This window comes from Labrus mixtus, chromosome 5 (assembly GCF_963584025.1).
Source record: "Labrus mixtus chromosome 5, fLabMix1.1, whole genome shotgun sequence".
NCBI lineage: Eukaryota > Metazoa > Chordata > Actinopteri > Labriformes > Labridae > Labrus > Labrus mixtus.
This window is the reverse complement of record NC_083616.1, coordinates 32,878,423-32,901,278: the sequence shown is the minus strand read 5'-3', so window position 1 is coordinate 32,901,278 and position 22,856 is coordinate 32,878,423. Positions and strand designations below refer to the sequence as shown.

Sequence of the window (22,856 nt, the reverse complement as noted above, 5' to 3'; positions counted from 1 at the left end):
ATTTACATTTGAGTCCCCGAAACAAAGCCGTTCAATAACCCAAGAGATAAATATATATTTATATATATATTTATATACTGAGCCGACCCAGACAGAAGAGGGTCGATCGTGGTCATGGGTCCAAAACGCTGGTCCTGCGTCGCTCTGTGAGAGAGGATCAGGTGACCAATCTCAAGGTCAAGACAGCCGGCGACAGTCTCAGAAACTCACCGAGGAGCCCGCCAGCCGTCGGTGAGCGGTCATTGCTAGTTTTTGATTCCACATGTTGAGTGTTGAGTGACAGCGGAGAGAAAATTGTCTTCTCGTATCACAACAACGGTTTATTTATCTGCGTTCTTCATTGTCCTCTTCCGGTTTCCCCCTTTTTGGAATGACGATTACAGACTACCGCCCCCTGCTGGCGTGGAGAGTTATTGCCTCTCACAGATGAGCAGAGCGTACGTGGTGGTTGGCCGTCGGCTGTAGTCTTTGCGGTGTGTTCTTTTGAAACTTTGGCACTTCGCCACTCGTTCTTTGCCGTCTGCTTGGTGTGTCAGGGCCTTAAAACGATAATCTTACAATGTGAATGCTTGCACGCTCTACATCAACTAACCAACCAATAGAAAAGCAGCGTGAAACAACACAGTAATCAGCGTGACCACAAAGGCGCCAGAGCTGTCGAGAGCGTATGCCCACAGTAACCTTTGCAACACCAGAATCCCAACTTGGCCTCTTGTCCCTCGCCACCGACGTGTCCGTTTTTCTATCCCTCCTCTTTTTTCTTTTTTTTTTCTGTCGCTTTAGCAAGAGCTGCTTCCTGCTGACCGCCATGGCGACCTCCGCTGCAGACTTCCTTGTCCATGCGGCGTTTGTGTTGCAGATGAATACGACGTCGTTTGTCAAAGCGTTACATCCCCAGGAGGAGCGCCCGTTCATCTGTTTCTTGTGCGTCTCAGTTCAACTTTAAATAGTAAGTTAACACAGAGGCTGTTTGTGCAACATCTGGTGAGGATCACATGCCGTAAGCTGCCGTAAAGCGATCGCAACAGTTGACCGCTTTAAGTCAGTTAACGCTGTGGCGTTAAAGCAGAGAGCATCACTCTTAGGGTGGTTTCACACTAGAGATCTGGGCCGGGATCCAAGTACGCTTGACCCCAAAGTCTGAACTCAAACTAACTGTACTTGTACCGCACTCGGGTACCGGGCTCGAGTCCACTCAAAGAGGAGGTCTGGGGCTCGAATCTTGTGCACTCGAGTACGCTCCACGGGAGATGTGAATGCGACCGTGCTCAAACAAGGAAGTGGACCGCCATATGAAGTAATTCTAAACGGGCTCATGTTGCTTCAAAAAGCGTTGTATCCGTGCAGGACGGCCCGTTTCCTCCTCTGAGCTGCACGGTAGATGTGGACGCAGGAAGAGGGACGTTGTATGAGCTTGATAAAACTGATCTTCTCGTGTTTTATTTGCATTTCAAAGGGTCATTTGAGTTTGTTGTTCATGATGCAGATGATAAAGAAAAGTCACATCCTGTTTTGAGAATTAGTCTCGATCTGAAATAACAAAGTCTCATGTCCGTCCTTTCATGTGATGATTATTAACAGCTGCGTTTTCAGATCGAACATTTTCTCTCCTGCTGCCTTAAACAGTCCGACCTCTCAGGAGACGTTTGTGTGAACGCTCAGAGCTCTGATGGAAAAACACTCGATTCCACTGAACACACCGCGGACGACCATTCAGCTTCATTTATAATTCAAGCACTCATACATCTTTCATGTTTCCATAAATCTTCTACCAGCTCTTATTTTAACCAGAACACAGAGCTGCAGATTAAATTAACCTCAGCACATGGTTCATTAGGGGGACGGCCCGCCTGGTGCCACGGACAATTAGCTTTTACAGCCTGAGTCTGCACTGCGAAACACTGCGTCCTCGCTGTCAGTGGACGCACAAACACACGCACAAACACGCCATTACAAGAGGAAGCAGGCAATTAGTGTCAGAACAGAGAGAACCACTCCACAGAGGACACAAAATCAGCTGCAGCACATTTATCTGTTTGTGAAATCTCTCACTGGATCTGTTTTCAGCTCGGCTTCAAGGCTGCACACACATGATCAGAGACTCTGTGACCTTTACTCTCAGTGCAAAGACTCAAGGGACAGTTTTAACTTATTTTGGTCTTTTTCAATTCAGAATCTGAACAACTACCTGAGAAAAAATTATATCAAACCTTTTCTACCTTCAACTTCTTCAACACCAGCCGCTCTTTGTTGAGTGAAATGGACCGACTTGAGCTGTGGCTTGAAACCAAGTGGCAACTTCCTGTGTTTAACAATGAAGCTGACGCTGAAGTGTAACATCCTGCAGTTCCTGGAGTGTCCACTAGAGGCTGGCTACAGAAGCACAGGAAGTCACATACACACCCATTCTAAAAAGCCTGTTTTTACAGCAGAGATTAACATGTTTACAGCCTGGTTCAAAAAACCAAATAGGTGTGATTAGCTCATGTCTCGATGGACACACAATGTACGGGGGGTGAATGTTTTGATGACTCATCAGTTTTGATTTGATGAAGGATAAGAGTTATTCACAATAAGGCGTGTAGCTGACCTGATTGACAGGTGGGCGCGGTGTAACGGTTTGTCAGGAGGTTTAAAACCCGCCTCAGCTGCAGCTCTCAGCCTGTCGTTAGGTTGACTGAAAGTTAGACTGAGACAGCATTTCCAGCATGGAGACCGCCATCGATGGGACTCCAGCGCCCCCTGCAGGAACAGATTAACTGGATTTTGCACCTTTTCCAGTTTTGTTTTTTTTATCTCCTCCGTCATAAAGCGCTGGGATTTTCTGATTTCTTCCATTTCCTTTTTAATCGCTGTGCCGCTATGTTTCCTCTTTGGTGGCCATCTTCCTTTTTTTCCAGCATTTGATATTTTACATTTCTTTATTTTTTTGCTCTCTATTCAGTGGACGCTGACAGCATTCAGACGTGACGCTAGTTTTCAGACCCTTCAGCCCTTTAAACCTGCTGTTCTTTATAACAAGCTGCATGAAATACATCACAGAGACCCAGCTGTTTCATTGGCTGCATCATACTGTGCATACACGTACTTTCCTCTGCAGTGAGTTACATCCTCTCATATGGCCGTGGAACACATCGTCGCCTAAAGGTCAGGGGTCAGCCGTGTTGAAATAAACCTCTGTGACTGATGTAGACCGACAAACAGAGGCGACCTCTGCTCGTTCATCAGCTGATGTTTCATGGGAAACACACAGGAAGACATTTAACGGAGCTTTCAGTCACTTAAAGACAGCATGTCCAAAATCATTCTTCCAAAGTCAGACGAACAGGAAGTTCACCCCCCGATAGGATGCCCAAATACATTTTGCCGATGTATTTGTACATTTTAGACAGTGTGCAGGAGTCTGCCTTCAAAAACAAGAAAGTGCACAATATAGGGAGCCTAGGACTGTCACAGTTTAAAAATTAAAGAACCCAAGTGCAGACCAAACTTAAGAATGTATTTAAAGGAGCAGTATGTAACTCTGACCCCTAGTGTTTAAAATGAGTACTGCAGTCTAAATTCTAAACATAATAGAGAGCTGTCTCCCCCCCCCTCCTCTCTGCAGGTCAGCATGTGGTGGACTCTGAAGCTTCAGTGTTTATCCAGCTCTGCATGGGTCTGTAAACCTTTCTGTGTTCTAACCTCTCTCCATTTTTCAAAAGCATCTCCAATATTGATCCTAGTTTGAGCACGTTTCTGCTCGTGGAGCTTATTAGAAACATGCAGAGGCTTTTTAGGTCGGGTACAATCACTTCTATCTGAACCACTTCTCTCGCCCGCTTCCATCGCTGCAACACCTGTTGACCTGATAACTGCTCTCATATCTGGCAAACCGAGGGGCGTCCAAAACGGCCGTGTGGGTGTGTCTTAAAAGCAGGACCAGGAGCAGAATCTAAAGTTAGAAGGAGGACATACTGGCTGCTGCATTGTTGTCAGAGAAGCCAGCACTTCAACATCCAACAGTCCAAAAGAAGAAACATCGAAGAGCCGCGAGGAAATAGCACAGAACTAGAGAACATAGAGACTGAAAACAAGCAGCAATCAAACACAGGTGAGAACAATGAGGGAAACCACAAAGGGAGGAAGTAACACTAGACATGATACACAGGGGCAAGAACTTCAAAATAAAACAGGAAACACTCAAAACTGAACCCAGGAATATCAACAGGAAACAGAAACACAGGGAAACTCATGACAAGGACTTCTCTTTGTGATGAATCGAGTATCGATATTGTTCGACTTTTATTGGAATCGTATTGAAGTTGAAGAATCAGGTACTGTGGCCACGCTGCTGGAGAACGAGACCACCTTGAGTTTGTGCTCCGACACAAGAGGTCCAGTGTGTCTGTGAGCTGCTCAGCCAACCGTCAGAGAAACTTCATAATCATACTTATATTCTTTTGTTTTAATGGAGGGCTGCAGATTAAACACACTCTCACAGCTCCCTGGGAAGATTCAGATGAAGGAGCTATAATCAACCACAGCTGGCAGACGAGCTCTAATTTTAGCTTTTAATTAAATTCTCCGCCTCTTTGAATCATGCAGGGGTTGAGATTGAACACAATGCAGCGCCGTGCTAACAGCGCGGGAAACAAAGTGCTGCTGCTGCTCGGCGCTCTGACAGATAACGGATCAGAAAATACCTCCGCTTCCCGCCACATGAGTGATTTTCTCAATTAGTACAGCTGAAGTGTGCAGCAAGTGTGTGTGTGTGTGTGTGTGTGTGTGTGTGTGTGTGTGTGTGTGTGTGTCTGTGTGTGTCTGTGTGTCTGTGTGTGTGTGTCTATGTGTGTGTGTGTGTGTGTGTCTGTGTGTGTCTGTGTGTGTGTGTGTGTGTGTGTGTGTGTGTGTGTGTGTGTGTGTGTGTGTCTGTGTGTGTCTGTGTGTGTGTGTGTGTGTGTGTGTGTGTGTGTGTGTGTGTGTGTGTGTCTGTGTGTGTGTGTGTGTGTGTGTGTGTGTGTGTGTGTGTGTGTGTCTATGTGTGTGTGTGTGTGTGTGTCTGTGTGTGTCTGTGTGTGTGTGTGTGTGTGTGTGTGTGTGTGTGTGTGTGTGTGTGTGTCTGTGTGTGTCTGTGTGTGTGTGTGTGTGTGTGTGTGTGTGTGTGTGTGTGTGTGTGTGTGTCTGTGTGTGTGTGTGTGTGTGTGTGTGTCTGTGTGTGTGTGTGTGTGTGTGTGTGTGTGTGTGTGTGTGTGTGTGTGTGTGTGTGTGTGCATGTGTTCATTCTGAATGTAAAGTCCTGAACATGAATATATATACATAATTATTGGTACCCCTAAAAGACCGCCACCTGATGACCTGAGGGCCCGGGTCTGATTGTAGACCAGAACTGACTCAGGATCAGAACCATTGAGTCTTTGAGGACGGGAGTGATATGTTCAAATGCTCTTGTACGTGTCAGGACTCTGGCTCCTGATTTTAAATAAGTTCAAGTGTCCCAACAAACTCGCCACTCTATTTAGTTTCTTTCTACTCCATACAGGCGTTTAAAGGGGACATGTTATTAAAAATCCTCTTCTACAGTGTTTGTGAACATTTATCTGGGTAACCTGAGAGTCCACTGACCCACAACATGTGAAGTAAACCATCCAGTCCTTTGTTTGTGGTCTGCATAAGTCTTACAACACAGAGAACAATGCTCTGTTTCAAATGTGCTCTCCTTGTGATGTCACAGTGGGATTCAGGTAAAAAAAAAGTCCCCTCCCCTCCCCTGGTATCTCCACCCATGGACTCCACCCCCAGACTAGAACAAAACTTTTGTGCAGATCGGCTGAGCAGGCTGCTCCTGAGCTGGTTGGGGGGTTTGGTGCTTTGCTCAAGGGCGCCTCTGCAGTGCTCAGGAAGTGAACTGACACCTCTCCAGCTACCAACTTCCAGATTTGGGACTTGAACCGGCGCCCCTTCTGACTGAGCTACTCCTACCCCAAACATCCGAGGAATTACGTTTCTGTTTCGAGTTAACAAAGGAGTGATGTGGAGGATCACTGCTGGGACATTCACCTCATACTCTCCTTCTTGTTTTGGTTGGAGAACATTTAGTTCTTCTGATGTGTGTTATATTTATCTCACAGAGTTTCCCTGAGGGCGTTGTGTGAATTATACTGCTTCAGGAACTTCTCTGTCACCAATAAATAAACCTTTAAGAGCAGATCATTGAATCCTCCCTGATATTTTCCCAGACCCGCCGAGGGTTCAGTGTGATATAATGCTGTTTGTGTTTCTGTCGGAGCGTCTGCACTGTGTTGACTTTGACTGTAAGAGAAGAAAATATCCCATTTGTCTTCCCCCTGGAGGACACGTCGGGGGAAACTGCCGCTGCGTTGCCATGCACTTTAAGATTAACGTCACATTTCATCAGATATAAGAAGGGGAGAATGTGAGGAAACACAAACACAGAGGTTTGCAGTGATTTAATAAATCTATAATCTGGTTTGTTCTGGTTTAGCTTTTACTGTAGTGTAATAAATATGACCACTCGGGCTGCAGCCTTAGAGGGACATGTACTGCAGAGAGTTTAAAAACATCCATTGTGCTCTCATTTATGATCGCTGGAATACAAGTTACAGGTGGAGATGGTTAGCTTAGCATAAGGTATACATCACCAATTCTTCCTGCATTCACTATCAAACCTCTGCTGATGATCCAAAACGTCTCCAACCTCCCCACATCACGTCTCTCCTCTGTTCATCTCCCTCCTCTGACTCTCAGTTTCTGCTCACATCAAATTTAAAACTCAGAAACGTCTCCTCCTCACTTTAACTCTCTGATCCAGGTCCCCCCCCCCCCCCCCACACACACACACACACTACGCTCTGCCAATGAAAGTCTGATCCAACCTTCACAACAGGGTCCTAAGACGCTGACTAGACTCTTCTCCTCTGTCGCCCCCCGGTGGTGGAACCAACTACCAAAGTGATGATGATGATATTGAGGGTGTTTTGATGCAGAGAACTCTCAAGCTGTCGATGTTGTGCTCTGCCTCTGGTCACTTCCTGTCAGCACTTGTGTGTCCGATCACTTCCTGACATTGTCTCCTCCTCTCTTGATCCTTGTTTGAGTTCTTACTCTCTGATGTTTGTTGGTTTGGATAACAGCGTCTGATAAGTGAATTGTAGAAAAATAACTGGTCGGGGCTCAGTGGTAGAGTCGGACGTCTCTAAACCGGAAGTTCATGGGTTCGATCCCCAGCTCCTGCAGCCACATGTCCGATGTGTCCTTAGGCAAGACGCTTAACCCCAAGTTGCTCCCTCTGCGGTGTGTGATTGTGTATGAATGGATGAGTTAATACTGTCCACAGCAGCCTCTACCATCAGGGTGTAAAAGTGTTAAACAAGCTCAAGTCCCACTGAGTCACACTGAGTTTACTTTAACCTCCTCTGTTAAACACAGAACGTTAGAAAATGTATTTCCTGTCTGGCATTTTGTCTGTTGTTCTGAAGGCGTGCTGACTGATCTGTCATCCATCTGTTAACACGTGTGGATAGTTAATGGATGGATGATCTGTGCATCATCATCATCATCCATCCAGCTCCATTAGATAATCAATCATCTGAAATCACTCTCATCTTCTTTACACTTCATCCACCTCCAGTCTGCAGGTTAACGCCGTCAGTGTAAAGAACCAGGAGAACACAGCGAGGAGTTTTTTTATTTTTAGCTCGACTCTGAAAACAAACCAACGGTCCGGAAGAAAAGACTCTTCAAACGTTCTGAGCTGTGTATTTCCTCATGGATGATGCTCGCCGTGAGTGAAACAGAGACGTCTGCATCAGGAGTTATTTCAGATTTCAACATGTTGAACAGAGAGGCCGAGTTCTGTTCAAATGGTGCACTTTTTAAAAAACAATCTTTAGAGCGGGAGTCAGGAGAGAGAAGGAAGAGTTCACCTGAAGAACGACCTGCAGAGACAACAGCTCATTTGAACTTTTATCTGATGTGGCAGAGGAAGCGATTGTGTAGCGGCTGACCTGCTGTTTGTTCATTCTGAAGGAGACCTCTATGTGATAACATATTTTAAGTTGTAAATCAAAGATGGAGCCATGCTGCATCTATCTGCAGCATCTGGTCACATCCAGGAACTTACTGTTTCTTTTGAGGTCCGGATATTAGAGAGTGAGCTGATGTGAGAACGCAGCAGGATATAATCAGGAGAATTCACCTAGAGCCAGTGGGAGGGGCCAGTGGGAGGGGCCCACGACCATAGACTGTCTGCACGCCACCTCTACCATCTCCGTGCTCTAATCAACCTGCTGCATCTTGTCTTGGGATTTTAAATATTTAATTCTCTGCTCTGTGAATGTCAGTTCCCTCCTTGCAAACAGTATGACATCTGGTGCTTTTATTTTGAAGGTGGACAAACTGAAGTGTGGCGCTTTGTATGGACAACTCTCAGAGGCTCGTCAAGAAACGGCACGCGGTGAGCTGAGCAGTGTTTCTCCAGTTTGTACAACGAGCTAACAAGCTCTGCTGAGGGAGGAGAGAGAGTGCCTTGTAGAGCCCCTATTTCATCCTTCCTATTTCCTCATTCCTCGTCCGTCTTAGAGAGCAACAGAGAGGAAAATAGAAACGGGGCGTCAGGGTTTAAACAGCGCTCTGCATCGCTTGCGGGCAGTAAGGCCAATCAAATAGAAATCAATAGAATCACTTTGATTTTGATGCTAAAGGTCCCTCGCAGCGTGCTCTGAGGACAGGCTGTAAGTCTGCAGATGTTCTTTCTGATTTACAATCTTTCACTCATCTCTCCGTGTCAGAGATATTTGATCTGAGCTAATGTGGCGTTAATGTTACCATGTAAAGGAAAAAGGGAAAGGGAGTAAGAGAAGTTGTTGTATTTGTTTTTACTGGGCAGGCAGAAGACTTTACAACATATGTGTGAAAGTTCACAGATTTGTTGACTCAGCGAGGAAACTGAACGCAGGCCGACGTACACTGACCCGTTTCTGTTTCCTGTGCAGCTTAGTGACGTTATTTTACACATTTCTTTGTCTTTTTAAGGCAGATTAAACATGAAAAACTGTTAGTGTGTTAGTGTTGTGTAAACGCTCCTCTCACAGCTCTCCGTTAGCGCACGCCTGCATAGACGGCGCCCTGGCCGGTCTGAAGCCGCTGTACTGTCCGTCCGGGCTCGGGTACTCCTCCCTGATCCTCCACGCGCAGCAGCGTGGGATGGCAGGGTGGGTGTCTGCAGGCGGGACCCCCAACCTCCAGCTGATGTACTGTCTGTAGGCGCAGTGACGCAGGGCGGCGGTCTGAGCCGGACCGGGGGGCGGAGTCAGAGGGTCCCTGTACAGGAGGACGGCCTCCAGCAGGGGGCGACGCAGCACGAGCTGCTCGAACAGAGGAGACGAAGTGATGCAGGCGCCGTCGCTCCTCCTGCAGCACAGCTCCTCGTGCGGGAGCGACGACGGCGAGCAGCGGTCACACCGACACCAGGAGGGGCGTCGAGGCCCCGCGTTCATGACGGGTTTGAGAGGAGGCGGAGCTTCACGATCTGTCTGCAGCAGAAGGAGGACGGCCCTCAGGTGTCCCGTGTCCTCCTGTCAGGATGAGAATAAATCACCAACTAATTACAGCTCACAAACATAAAGACAACTGAGCGCCGAGCCGAGAGGAATATTAAAGAAGAGCAGCGATCTGCATGTCGGCGTTATCAGTTCATCGCTTTAATGCGGCCGCTTGAAGTCAGATCAGTCAAACCCCAATGACGTAGAACCCTGCGTACTCTCTGTGCCGATAAAGACAGAGATTTTAAATATGGTCATTTTAATAAGGGGGTGTGTATGTGACAGCCTCAAGTGGACACTCGAGGAACTGCAGTTTTGTTTTGCACTTCCTCATTGGCTCATTTTCAACACAGGAAGTTCCCGCTGGACTTTCGTACCTTTCGTGGCTGAACAGACGAGGGTTTGATGTCTTGTAAACTTTTCTTCTGAGATCTCTTCACCAGTCGAATGTTGTTCTCATCGACGTAGGAGACGCAGAGGACGCACTGCAACACACACACACACACACACACACACACACACACACACACACACCAACAGGGTCATAATGATCACACACACACACACACACACACACACACACACACCAACAGGGTCATAATGATCACACACACACACACACACACACACACACACACACACACACACACAAGAATCTTCACCTTCTGTTTGTCCTTCACCGACTCCACCTTCTTCTCAGAGTAGTTTTGTCCGACCTCTGCAGAATAACAGCTCGTTCCAATCAGCCAATCGATCATTATGGTCGTCTGGAGAGACAGAAATAATACCAGTTACATTTATATACCAGTTAATAATACCAGTTACATTTATATACCAGTTAATAATACCAGTTACATTTATATACCAGTTAATAATACCAGTTACATTTATATACCAGTTAATAATACCAGTTAAATTTATATACCAGTTAATAATACCAGTTACATTTAAACATCAACGCACATCATAAAGAAGAGAAACAGATTTAGTTATTTGTCACATGAACACAAAATGTTTGTTAGAGATCAAAAAGCATAAAGAGATGAAATATGATCCTTAAAACACTAAATCTATGTTAGAACTGAGAGGAAAAGACGCCAGATATGAGAGCAGTTATCAGGTCAACAGGTGTTGCAGCGATGGAAGCGGGCAAGAGAAGTGGTTCAGATAGAAGTGATTGTACCCGACCTAAAAAGCCTCTGCATGTTTCTAATAAGCTCCACGAGCAGAAACGTGCTCAAACTAGGATCAATATTGGAGATGCTTTTGAAAAATGGAGAGAGGTTAGAACACAGAAAGGTTTACAGACCCATGCAGAGCTGGATAAACACTGAAGCTTCAGAGTCCACCACATGGTGACCTGTGTGAGCATGGACTCTAGAGGGGGGGGGGGGGGGGGAGACAGCTCTCTATGATGTTTAGAATTTAGACTGCAGTACTCATTTTAAACACTAGGGGTCAGAGTTACATACTGCTCCTTTAATCTCTGCACCTTATGACAAAGAATGATTAAATAAAGGATATTGGTCACAGGCCATGTTGTATGGAGTGGTATCGTCTGAGCTCTGATTGGTTTGTCTGTCCAGACTCCTCCTCCTCTCACACTGAGCTCACAGCGTTCAGCACTGATAGACAATATCGTGGTCGTTCTCTCACCAGAGCGTAGTACGACAGCGTTGATCCGATGTAGATGATGAGCTGGACGAAGCTGAACTTTCCCGCCTGCAGAACAGAACAAACTCTCATTCATTGGTTCTTTATTTTAACCCTTTAACGCCTCAGTGGAGTGTCAGGGTTTCCTTCACTTGTCGTACCAGCTGAGAGAAGAACAAATCAGCTGACATGTTTAGAGTCAGTCACAGTTTGAGGCTTTTTATTAAACTACTATTTTTAATCATTAGCTCTAGGGTTTAGCACGTTTTTACATATTTCACAGTAAAACCTTGAACACACACACACACACACACACACACACACACACACACACACACACACACACACACACACACACACACACACACACACACACACACACACACACACACACACACACACACACACACACACACACACACACACACACACACACACACACACACACACACACACACACACACACACACACACACACACACACACACACACACACACACACACACACACACACACACACACACACACACACGATTTTAAAGTTATGTTTCTCTTCTTCTCTTCCTCCAAACTGATTGTAAAACAAGTTTTATTAATTATTCTTCCTTTCGCCTAGAGGTTAACAACTCAGCTACTCTGATGTGAGTCATCCTTTAGCATTAGCATGCTAATGATCCACAGAGGCTTAAATCTAGCTCCGCCCACCAGAAAGTTTAGAGCTGAAGAAGCCTCTCGGAGGAGGAGAGAGTGAAACGTCTTTAAGATCTTCAAACAGTCCAGCTGCCTTCTGATCAAGCTTTGAGTACCATGACCTGGACGACTGAGAAGCTGCACATCTTACAGATTGTTGTTTTAAAGGAATGAAATCTGTGCAGAAAACACAGAATGTAGCGTCTAAAGAGAAACAATAAAACCCGACCCACCTGTCCGAACACCATGACATCAAATCTGATCCCAAAAGCTTTGTAGAGCGTTCGCTCCTCCACGCCGTTCACCGTGTTGTACTTTGCGTACCTGATCAGAAGACATGATCAACGTTTAAATCTAATCTCGATATCCAGCCATGAAAACTGGTTTTATATCATTTATTTACAGATCAGGACCGTGTTCAGGTCTTTGACTTCACTTAAAGTTTCTTCTTATTCTTCACTGTGAATAATCTTCACCACTTTTTAAAGTAAAAGTATTTAAGCACTAGTGGGGGGGGGGGGGGGACTGAAGTTTGTGTGCACACCTGAATGAATGAAGAGCATTTATTTACCCCTTCTGTCTGCACCAATCACATCAACTTTTAAGTAACAGGATGATGACATCATCCTCTAAACTTTATTCTTCAAGGATTAAAAAAAGATGAACGTCCAAAGTCAGAATTTAAAACAAACATCGATGAGCTGCCTCTTGCAACACAGCCTGAAGCTCACCTGAAGTTGAGTCCGGGGTAAAGCGTCCTGTTGCTCTCCTTCTCGTCCAGACGTCTGAAGGAGTATCGGGGCAGGCAGCTCTGCATCAGACGGTCCAGGTTACAGTCCCACTCTATCATGATGCCAATGACGCCCCCCTGTGGTCAACAGAGGAGATGCATTATTCACCACAAAAACCTGAAAAAGGAGTCAGAGTATTTACACACTTTATTTCTCTCAGCTGACACTGATACAGAAACTAGTTTTATAAAGATGTGTTTATTCAAAATGAGATGTTACAGCTTCATAATGTTCTTAATGTTGCAACAGATTCTAATTACTATGAACAATTAATTACAAAACTGCACATTAGTTGTTGAGGCATTGAGTATCATTTTAGTATTTCAGCTGTGAGGAGCGGGTTTACTGAGGAAAGTCTAAAAAGGGAGTTCATAAAATAAAGAAAAAGTAAAAACTTCAACCTGTTAAACTCCACCAGAATAAAGTCTCATCTTTTTGAATTCCTTTGTGATAATAATTCTCAAAATACTCGCACAAAAACTTGAGTAGAAAAATGTTCACAGTGAAGAAACGTTAAATAATGAGCCTGAAAATCAGATTCTTTATCCTGACTTTATGGACACACAGTTAATCATAATCATCATCGTGAGGATGTCAGCATCTCTCCCCTCCTCTTCTCCCTGTTTGTGTGTGAACCCAAATATATTTTCAAAAACACTGTGGATATTTTATAATATGTCCCCTTTGAAAACTTCAGTTACACTGATTCACAGATTTCCGTGCTACCAGTCTTCCATATTCCAAGACCTCCCCTCTGCAACGCTGCCTCTGAATCTGAATCTCTGAACACTTGAGAAACTTTAAACCCAGACACCTGAACCCTGCTCTCACACCTCAGACCTCCCAGCCAGTATCCAAAACAACAGACTTAATAAATGATCAATGCTTAACCTCACCGGTTCTGATTCTGAATCATCTTAAGACAAACACAGAACTCTTCTTTTTATAGAAACTAAAAGCTGACGTTTCTTTTTCTATCGTCACAATCTGAGAAAGAAAGTTCTCCGTTCAAACACTTCCTCTTTTCAGTTGTTTCATTTCAGCTTTACTCGCTCTCTTCCTCTGGATAAAAATCTGCTGACTGAACAAAACTGAAAAAGAGAAAGTGGATGTAAAGACTCGTGGATCCATCTCTTATTTTCAGACGTCTAAAGGAAACATGAAGACATGCACGAGGATGTTCGTTATGTCTTTACCAAGGTCACTTTGATGAATTGTTTCTGTTAATGTTTGATCATTCCTGAGTTTTCTTCACTACGGTCATTTCATCCATCAAACCATCCATTCATTCTTCAACTTATCTGAGGATGTTCCCCCTCTTACAGAGTTTAGGAGTTTGATTTCTAGCCACTTTGTTTTGAATTGTACGTCTTTTTAATTTGAATGTAACCCATTTTAAGTGTTTGTTGTTGTTTTTTGTGCTTGTAATCTCGACAGCACTGGACATGAGGGAAACCTAAGTGTCCTTTCGAGAATAAATAAAGGTTTGAAATTAAATGAAAAAGGTTGTGTCGCCGTGGCAACAGTAAGCCAACCCAGACGTCCCTCTCCCCAGCAACATTTTCCAGCTCCTCCTTTAGGATTCTCAGACGTTCCCGGGTCAGACAGGATCTATAATCCCTCAAGCGAACTCCCGGGGTCTCCTCCCAGTTAGGCATGCCCAGAAAACCTCCAAAGGGAGGAGTCCAGGAGGATCCAAACCAGATGCCCAAACCCCCTCAACTGGCTCCTTTCGATGTGAAGGAGCAGCGACTCTACTCCAAGCTCCTCCTGAATGTCTAAGCTCCTCCCCCTCTCTCTGAGGCCGAGTCCAGACACCCTCAGGAGGAAACTCATTCTTTCAGTCACTACTCAAACCTCATGACAAACAGGTGAGGGTTGGAACAAAGGTCAACCGGTAAATCAAGAGCGTTGCCTTCAGGGCCCAGCTCGCTCTTCACCCCGACCGTCCGGTACAACACCGACCTTACTGCTGACGCTGAACTAATCCGTCTGTCAATCTCAAGGTCCATCTTACCCTCACTCGTGAACAAGACCCTGAGATACTTAAACACCTTCAAAGACTCACTCCAGCATAGAACCACGGCCTCAGACTTGGAAGTGCTGAACCTCAGCCCAGCAGCAAACCGTCCCAATGCCTGCTGGAGGTCCCAGTCTGCAGAAGCCAACAGAACCACATCATCTGCAAAAAGCAGAGATGAGATTTTTTAGGCCCCCAAACTGGAAACCCTCCTCTACCTGGCTGAACCTGAAGCACCCTGTAAGTCCACCACTCGAGGAACAGGCATGGGGGTCGGGTGTATGCAGGTGAAGGCCTGAGCTTGCTTATCCTCGACAACGCAGAATGGTCATTCCTACTGTCTTAAAATGTTCTCTATAAATTTAACTCGACTACATAACTAATTTAAATAACAAAAATGTCAGTTGATATTAATTAACTTAATGAAGAAAAAGCCGGTTTGAGAGAAAATGAATTTCACCTTCAAGGCAGAAATATACTAACTGTGAAGTCAAGTGGATTCTTATTTCGATGTTATCAAATCACAACAAAAGTTATCTAAAACGTCTTTACAAAAAGAGCTAGACGACAGAAAACGTCCTTTAACAGGCAGAAGCCTCGAGTAGATCCAGACTCATGTTGAACGTCTGCCTGATGTGAATCCTCACCTCCACAGACATCTCGGAGAACTTCTCTCCGGCTTCTCTGACCACGTCTCCCAGTCTGAAGATGGGACACAGCGAGTCGTTTCTTCTGTCGCAGCTCCTCAGGTAGGCGTCGTTCATGTTAGGGAGGATGTTTCTCCTGAGACAAACAAATAGACTTTAGGTTAAAAGATGAAGAGTTCCTTGAACAGACCAACAAGAAGAGTCTGCCAAAGGTCTCTCTGCAGCTGCACAACAAAACAGAAAAACAGAGAAAAACAATGATTCAATGTTTTAAAGTTCCTGCCATGTGAAACCTGGCTGCTGGCTCACACAGCTGTCGCTTCGCTTTATTTAAGGAAACTGTTTCAAACCCTCATCTTTAGAAAATCTGATGTTTCAGTCTGTGTATCACGTAATCCTGTATCCTTATCAAACTCTCACCGGATGAACTTGAAGGCAGGAAACCTGATGTTGTTCTTTACGAGCACGGTGAAGTTCTCAGCTGCTGCCAACAGAGCGGGTCTACATTATAGAAAAATAAAAGATCAAACAGTTAATACAAACATATCACTGACAGAAACACACTGAAAGCTCCTTTACTTCCAAAACAGACTAAACAGCTGTGCACCCAAAGCTCCTGTGAGGAACGTTTGTTTTTGTTGATTTGAATGTATGTATGTGTTAACTCTTTGCTGAGACTGTTGACAGTTGTGTTCTTTAAAATAGACTGAACCAGCTGGTGGGCCTCTCTGGTAGTGTCTTGGATTGGTTTGCATCCTAACTCTCTAACAGCACCTCTGTCATGTGGTGTCCCACAGGGTTCTGTTCTGGGTCCCATGCTGTTTTTTTAATATATATATGCTGACAACTCCATGTGCTTTGTCTGTAATTACTCAAACTGAGACTCACACTCGTTTCTGCTGCTGTTAGATCGCTGCAGGTAATGTAATTATTTGGGGGCAGGGGTACACAGCTGTGACTCGGTGACGGTGGGTTTTCTTGCCAGAGTCACTCGTGGCACATAGAGAAAATATAGACGCTGAAATGATCACGGTGCTCTGACTTAGCATTACCCTCACATCTTAAAGTGTCGGGACAAAACGTCTCTGTGTCCACACTATTCCGGCGCCAGTGGTGCAAAGTCTTCTGAGTTGAAGATAATAGTAGAATCATTCGTGACCGCTGGAGTGTACAAACATATGAACCTGAAAGATGAGCTTTCAATAGAAGGTTTAGATGCAGAATATAAAACGGAGGAGTTGCTCACAGCAGGGGTTTTACCTGGGAGGGTTTGTCTTTGTTTCGACCGGACACCACGCAGAAACCTCACAAGTTTTCTTCACAACGTCAAACTTTACACACGATCCTGTGTGAACCCCTGCAGAGAGAAAACGAGCAAACTCTTCACAGAGTCTTAACTCAGGTTTGAGTTCTGCTTTAAAGAGGTGTCACCCAAATCTGTGGTTTAGCAGAGAGCTGAGAGGTAAAGCTGCAGCAGGTTCACAATAAATTCCTCTTCATCGTGTGGAAACAGGTGACGGCTGCTGATAAGAAGTAAAGTATCACCGCTCAACTATTCAAAATCTGGAAGCTGGAAGTCACAAAAAGCAGCTTCTACATGTTTAAATAACTGTTTTCATTTCCACGAGGTCAAATAAGCCGAACAAGGAGGCCACCGTTTACAGACCTGGACCCTGACCCAGGACCTTTGAAGGTAAAATCTGTCGATCCAATAATAGATTAGAGGACATATATCTCATTTTTGATGATTTTCTGTGTTGTTAGGTGGTTTATTTCTCTTCTGATTTCATAACTGAGACAAGTGTACTAAATGAGCATCATGCTGTGTTGAAGAAGACCTAAGACTAGAGATTGAGACCATAGACTCATGAGGACAAATATTTGCAATTATAGTGGTGTCGCCCCCTGCTGGTCATTAGCAAGGCCGCCCATAAGGAGGGGAAAGGGGAGGGGCTAATCCATTCTTAATTTAAGCAATGATAATAATTTGTTAAAGTTTACCATGACTGAGCTGATCCCAGGCTCCTTTCTCACAGTCTTTATCAGAGCGACACAATCTGCCTTTAACAGGAACCTGCAAGAACAATCATCGTATCTTCAGAAGTTATGTTTCATCGAGTGGAAGACAAAGATTCAACTTAATATTAAATATAAAAAGATGAGTCACCTCTGGACATTTTCCCTGCTTCTGATTCTTCGTCACGATGACGTTCGTCACCACAAAAAAAGAGTTTTTACCCTGAAAATAAAAATAAAAACATCTTTCAACAATTCTCTGCTTTAACACCAGGACATTAACGACCCCGAGGACCGACCTGTGAGTGTCCGCTGTAGTCCACCACGTCCCACACCACGTCCCCGACCCCGGCCAGGTGAGTCTGAGCCACGCCCTTCACCTTAGTGGTGACGGAGCTCACGACCAGCTCGAACTCCTGATAGTTCCGGTTCCAGAGCATCATGACGCTGCACAGTAAACAAACAAACACGATGTAAACAACCGAGAGTTCACACCTTACCAAACTGTTACCGGGACTTTCTCTACCTCATATCAAACTCGGAGCTTGTTTTTTTTGTTGTTTTTACATTATATTAAACCATTAACATGACTTTTTTTTACTCACACTTTCATCATAACGGGACTTTATCTAGGCTACGTTATATCAACCCGTTAACGGGACTTTCTTTACGTCATATCAACCCCCCCTCAGCCTGCAGAAACGGTAAAAACGGTAAAACTGACCAGATGAGCAGCAGGATGAATCCATTCAGGCTCCACTTGAGAGAACCGAGCCGGACGCTCTGGATCCGGACCAGCTTGATGGTTTCATACTGACACAGAAACCGGCAGCACGACATGCTGAGCCCGGTACCGGAGCTGCAGCCGGTTCTGTCGGTCTGTTTGTTTATGATGTGTTTAAGTTCCTCTGAGAGAGCAGGAGGAATCTGTGACTCATGTCTTCACTCTTCTTCTTCTTCCTGTGTGCTCGGTCACATGTCCTCCTCCTCACTACTGCAGCTGCTCTCACTGCCTAAATCACCAGCTGCAGAGAACACACACACACACACACACACACACACACACACAGAGAGAGACACACACACACACACAGAGAGAGACACACACACACACACACACACACACACACACACACACACACACACACACAGAGAGAGACACACACACACACACAGAGACACACACACACACACACACACACACACACAGAGAGAGACACACAGAGAGACACACACACACACACACACACACACACACAGAGAGACACACACACACACAGAGACACACACACACACACACACACACACACACAGAGAGAGACACACAGAGAGAGACACACACACACACAGAGACACACACACACACACACACACACACACACACACACACACAGAGAGACACACAGAGAGACACACACACACACACACACACAGAGAGAGAGACACACACACACACACACACACACACACACACACACACACACACAGAGAGACACACACACACACACACACACACACACACACACAGAGAGACACACACACACACACACACACACACACACACACAGAGAGACACACACACACACACACACACAGAGACACACACACACACACACACACACACACACACACACACACACACACACACAGAGAGAGACACACACACACACACAGACACACAGAGAGACACACACACACACACACAGAGACACACACACAGAGAGAGACACACACACACACAGAGAGAGACACACACACAGAGAGAGAGACACACACACACACACACACACACAGAGAGACACACACACAGAGACACACACACACAGAGACACACACACAGAGAGACACACACACAGAGACACACACACAGAGAGAGAGACACACACACACACACACACACACACAGAGAGAGAGACACACACACACACACACACACACAGAGACACACACACACACACAGAGAGACACACACACACACACACACACACACACACACAGAGAGAGACACACACACACACACACACACACACACAGAGAGAGACACACACACACACACAGAGAGAGACACACACACACACACACAGAGACACACACACACACACACACACACACACACACACACACACACAGAGAGACACACACACACACACACACACACACACACACAGAGAGACACACACACACACACAGAGAGACACACACACACACACACACACACAGAGAGACACACACACACACACACACACACACAGAGAGACACACACACACACACACAGAGAGACACACACACACACACACACACAGAGAGAGAGACACACACACACACACACACACAGAGAGACACACACACACACACACACAGAGAGAGACACACACACACACACACACACACACACACACACACACACACACACACACACACACACACAGACACACACACACACCCATTAAGATTACAACTAAAGGAGCCATTTCAATCAGTCATGCACACTGAGATGCTCTGGATTTTTGACATTCCTGACTTAGTCACATTATTCTGTCTACTGGTGTCCCTTTATTTCACAGCATGCTTCACAATAGTTTGATTTACAGACTAAATCTTTAACTCAACATTTAGTGCAGAAAACAATGATGTTATCACATAGTTTGTCCAGCAGAGGGAGCTCTAAAATCCTCTCAGCACCGTCTGCGGCACATGTAGCCGAGCATCACTGCTGAGAAGACAAGTTAACATCATGTCCAGTACTTCGGGGGGCGGAGCCGGTGACGGTAACAGCGCCTTTCTGAAAAGTTTAAAGATTTTCAACTGAAGCGCTCGGAGCGGCTGCTTCAAACGCTCTCTCTCGTCATTGAAAAACTAGGTGGACACGGGGCCTAACTCAATCAAATCCAGCGTTTGGTAAGCTCCCTTCCCGGTGAGATTCCAGACACCGCCGTATTGAACAAGACTTGAAACTAGAGACTGAGTCCATGAACTCATCAGGAAAATATTTACAAAGAGAATAAATCAAGAAGTGAAATCTTCCTCCTGTTACAATCAGTGAAGTCGCCCCCTGCTGGTCATTAAGAAGAATGCAGGTTTAAGGCACTTCGTTATAGGCTGCACACACTGGAGAAAGATTCTCCTCTGATGTTTTCTCTGAGGTCACACAGTTATAAAACATTTTTAAAAAAGATCTACAGAAAAGATCTTAAATGTAATGACTGGATTAAATGAATTTGTCTCGACTAAAGCCGCCTCCAACAGGACGGATCCAAAAAGAAACAGAAGTTATGCTCCGTCAAAGACTTCTTGTACATTAGCTTTATGTGCATGAGGAAGTTCTGCAGATATTAATCAACGTCATATCAAAGATCATTTTTAAATAATTTCTCATCCCAGCTTCTCAAACCTGATGGACCTGTAGAACATTTCCCTTTTTATTAAATTTATTTTTATTTAACTAGGAAAGAAACTCATTGAGATTAAAAATCTCTTTTCAAAGAGTGTTCTGACCGAGACAGGCAGCAAAACATTAACAGAGCTTCACACAGATAACCAGCAGCCAAACATTCAAATACAAAATAAATCATCAGACATTAAAAGACACAAATTACAAATCCAAACAGCAAAATGTTTGTCAAATATCCTCCACAAATAGATCAGGAAGAACATCTACAGCCTCCAAGTCATTTAACTTCCTCTTAAAAGCATCCAACGAGAGAAGTTCATTAACTTTCAGCTCTTTTTGTAATCTGTTCAAAGTAAAGGGAGCAGCAAACTTAAATGCTTTTCCCCGGTTCAGTTCTGACATATGGAACAGACAGAAAGAAAAGATTCTGAGATTGAAGATTATAAGTCCTTGTCCTCTTCTGACTGATGAATATCTATAAGAATATGTTTGCATGTTGACTCTCATTATCTAAAGATGAAACCTAAACTTCTCTGAGGACAGACAGACACATCGTAGATTAAATAATGATAAAGTAATAATTGTTTCCAGCGTTATAAAGGCACACAGAGATTAAGAACAACATATAAAGTACGCTTGTTGTAGCAAAAGGCGTCCACCAGATGGCGGTGTTGTTTCACCTGCACTCACCTGAAGTCACTGCATCACATCCTGGATTCTCTCTTCATGTGCACAGATTAATAAATGGAACAAATATAACCGTCTGAACACGTCTGGTTTGAAAATAATCTGTTTGGTGTCCGTCTCTGAGAGAAAGACGAGTTCTGTTCTCTGCAGGACAAAGACGATCTCTGTGAGGAAACAAAGACGGCGTCTGTGTGCAGAGCGGGAATGTAACGAGAACATTCACTGTTTTATTGGAGTTCAGTTTTTTGTGGATTGCATTTTAATATTTCCACAAATTCTTCTACTGTGATACATCTCAGAGGGGAAAATTCAATATTCCCCTCTGAGATGTACATACAATATACAACATACAATATACAATATACAACATACAACATACAACATACAATATACAATATACAACATACAACATACAACATACAATATACAACACACAACATACAATATACAACACACAATATGCAACATACAACATACAACATACAACATACAACATACAACATACAATATACAACACACAACATACAACACACAACATACAACACACAACATACAATATACAACACACAATATACAACATACAACATACAACATACAATATACAACACACAACATACAACATACAACATACAACATACAATATACAACACACAACATACAATATACAACACACAATATACAACATACAACATACAACATACAACATACAACATACAACACACAACATACAATATACAACACACAATATACAACATACAACATACAACATACAACATACAACATACAATATACAACACACAACATACAACACACAACATACAACACACAACATACAATATACAACACACAATATACAACATACAACATACAACATACAATATACAACACACAACATACAACATACAACACACAATATACAACATACAACATACAACATACAATATACAACACACAACATACAACATACAACATACAACATACAATATACAACACACAACATACAATATACAACACACAATATACAACATACAACATACAACATACAACATACAACATACAATATACAACACACAACATACAACACACAACATACAACACACAACATACAATATACAACATACAACACACAACATACAACATACAACATACAATATACAATATACAACACACAACATACAATATACAACATACAACACACAACACACAACATACAATATACAACACACAACATACAACACACAACACACAATATACAATATACAACACACAACATACAATATACAACATACAACACACAACACACAACATACAATATACAACATACAATATACAACACACAACATACAATATACAATATACAACACACAACATACAATATACAACATACAACACACAACACACAACATACAATATACAAC

The 22,856-nt window shown here is 44.0% G+C and overlaps 1 protein-coding gene across 1 annotated transcript; it reads right to left on the bottom strand.

The window, feature by feature from the left end:
* Nucleotides 1-8,852: 8,852 nt before the first annotated feature.
* On the bottom strand, nt 8,853-21,549 carry p2rx7 (purinergic receptor P2X, ligand-gated ion channel, 7). The gene is made up of 14 exons (XM_061039014.1): nt 21,442-21,549; nt 18,084-18,384; nt 17,659-17,806; nt 17,511-17,582; nt 17,345-17,417; nt 16,604-16,700; nt 15,764-15,844; nt 15,344-15,479; nt 12,617-12,753; nt 12,119-12,209; nt 11,199-11,264; nt 10,205-10,309; nt 9,920-10,027; nt 8,853-9,575 (listed from the first exon to the last, which is right to left on the bottom strand). Exons 2-14 carry the CDS (start codon nt 18,197-18,199, stop codon nt 9,087-9,089), a joined length of 1,719 nt encoding a protein of 572 aa, XP_060894997.1. The 5' UTR covers nt 18,200-18,384; nt 21,442-21,549; the 3' UTR covers nt 8,853-9,086.
* Between the last annotated feature and the right edge of the window lie 1,307 nt (nt 21,550-22,856).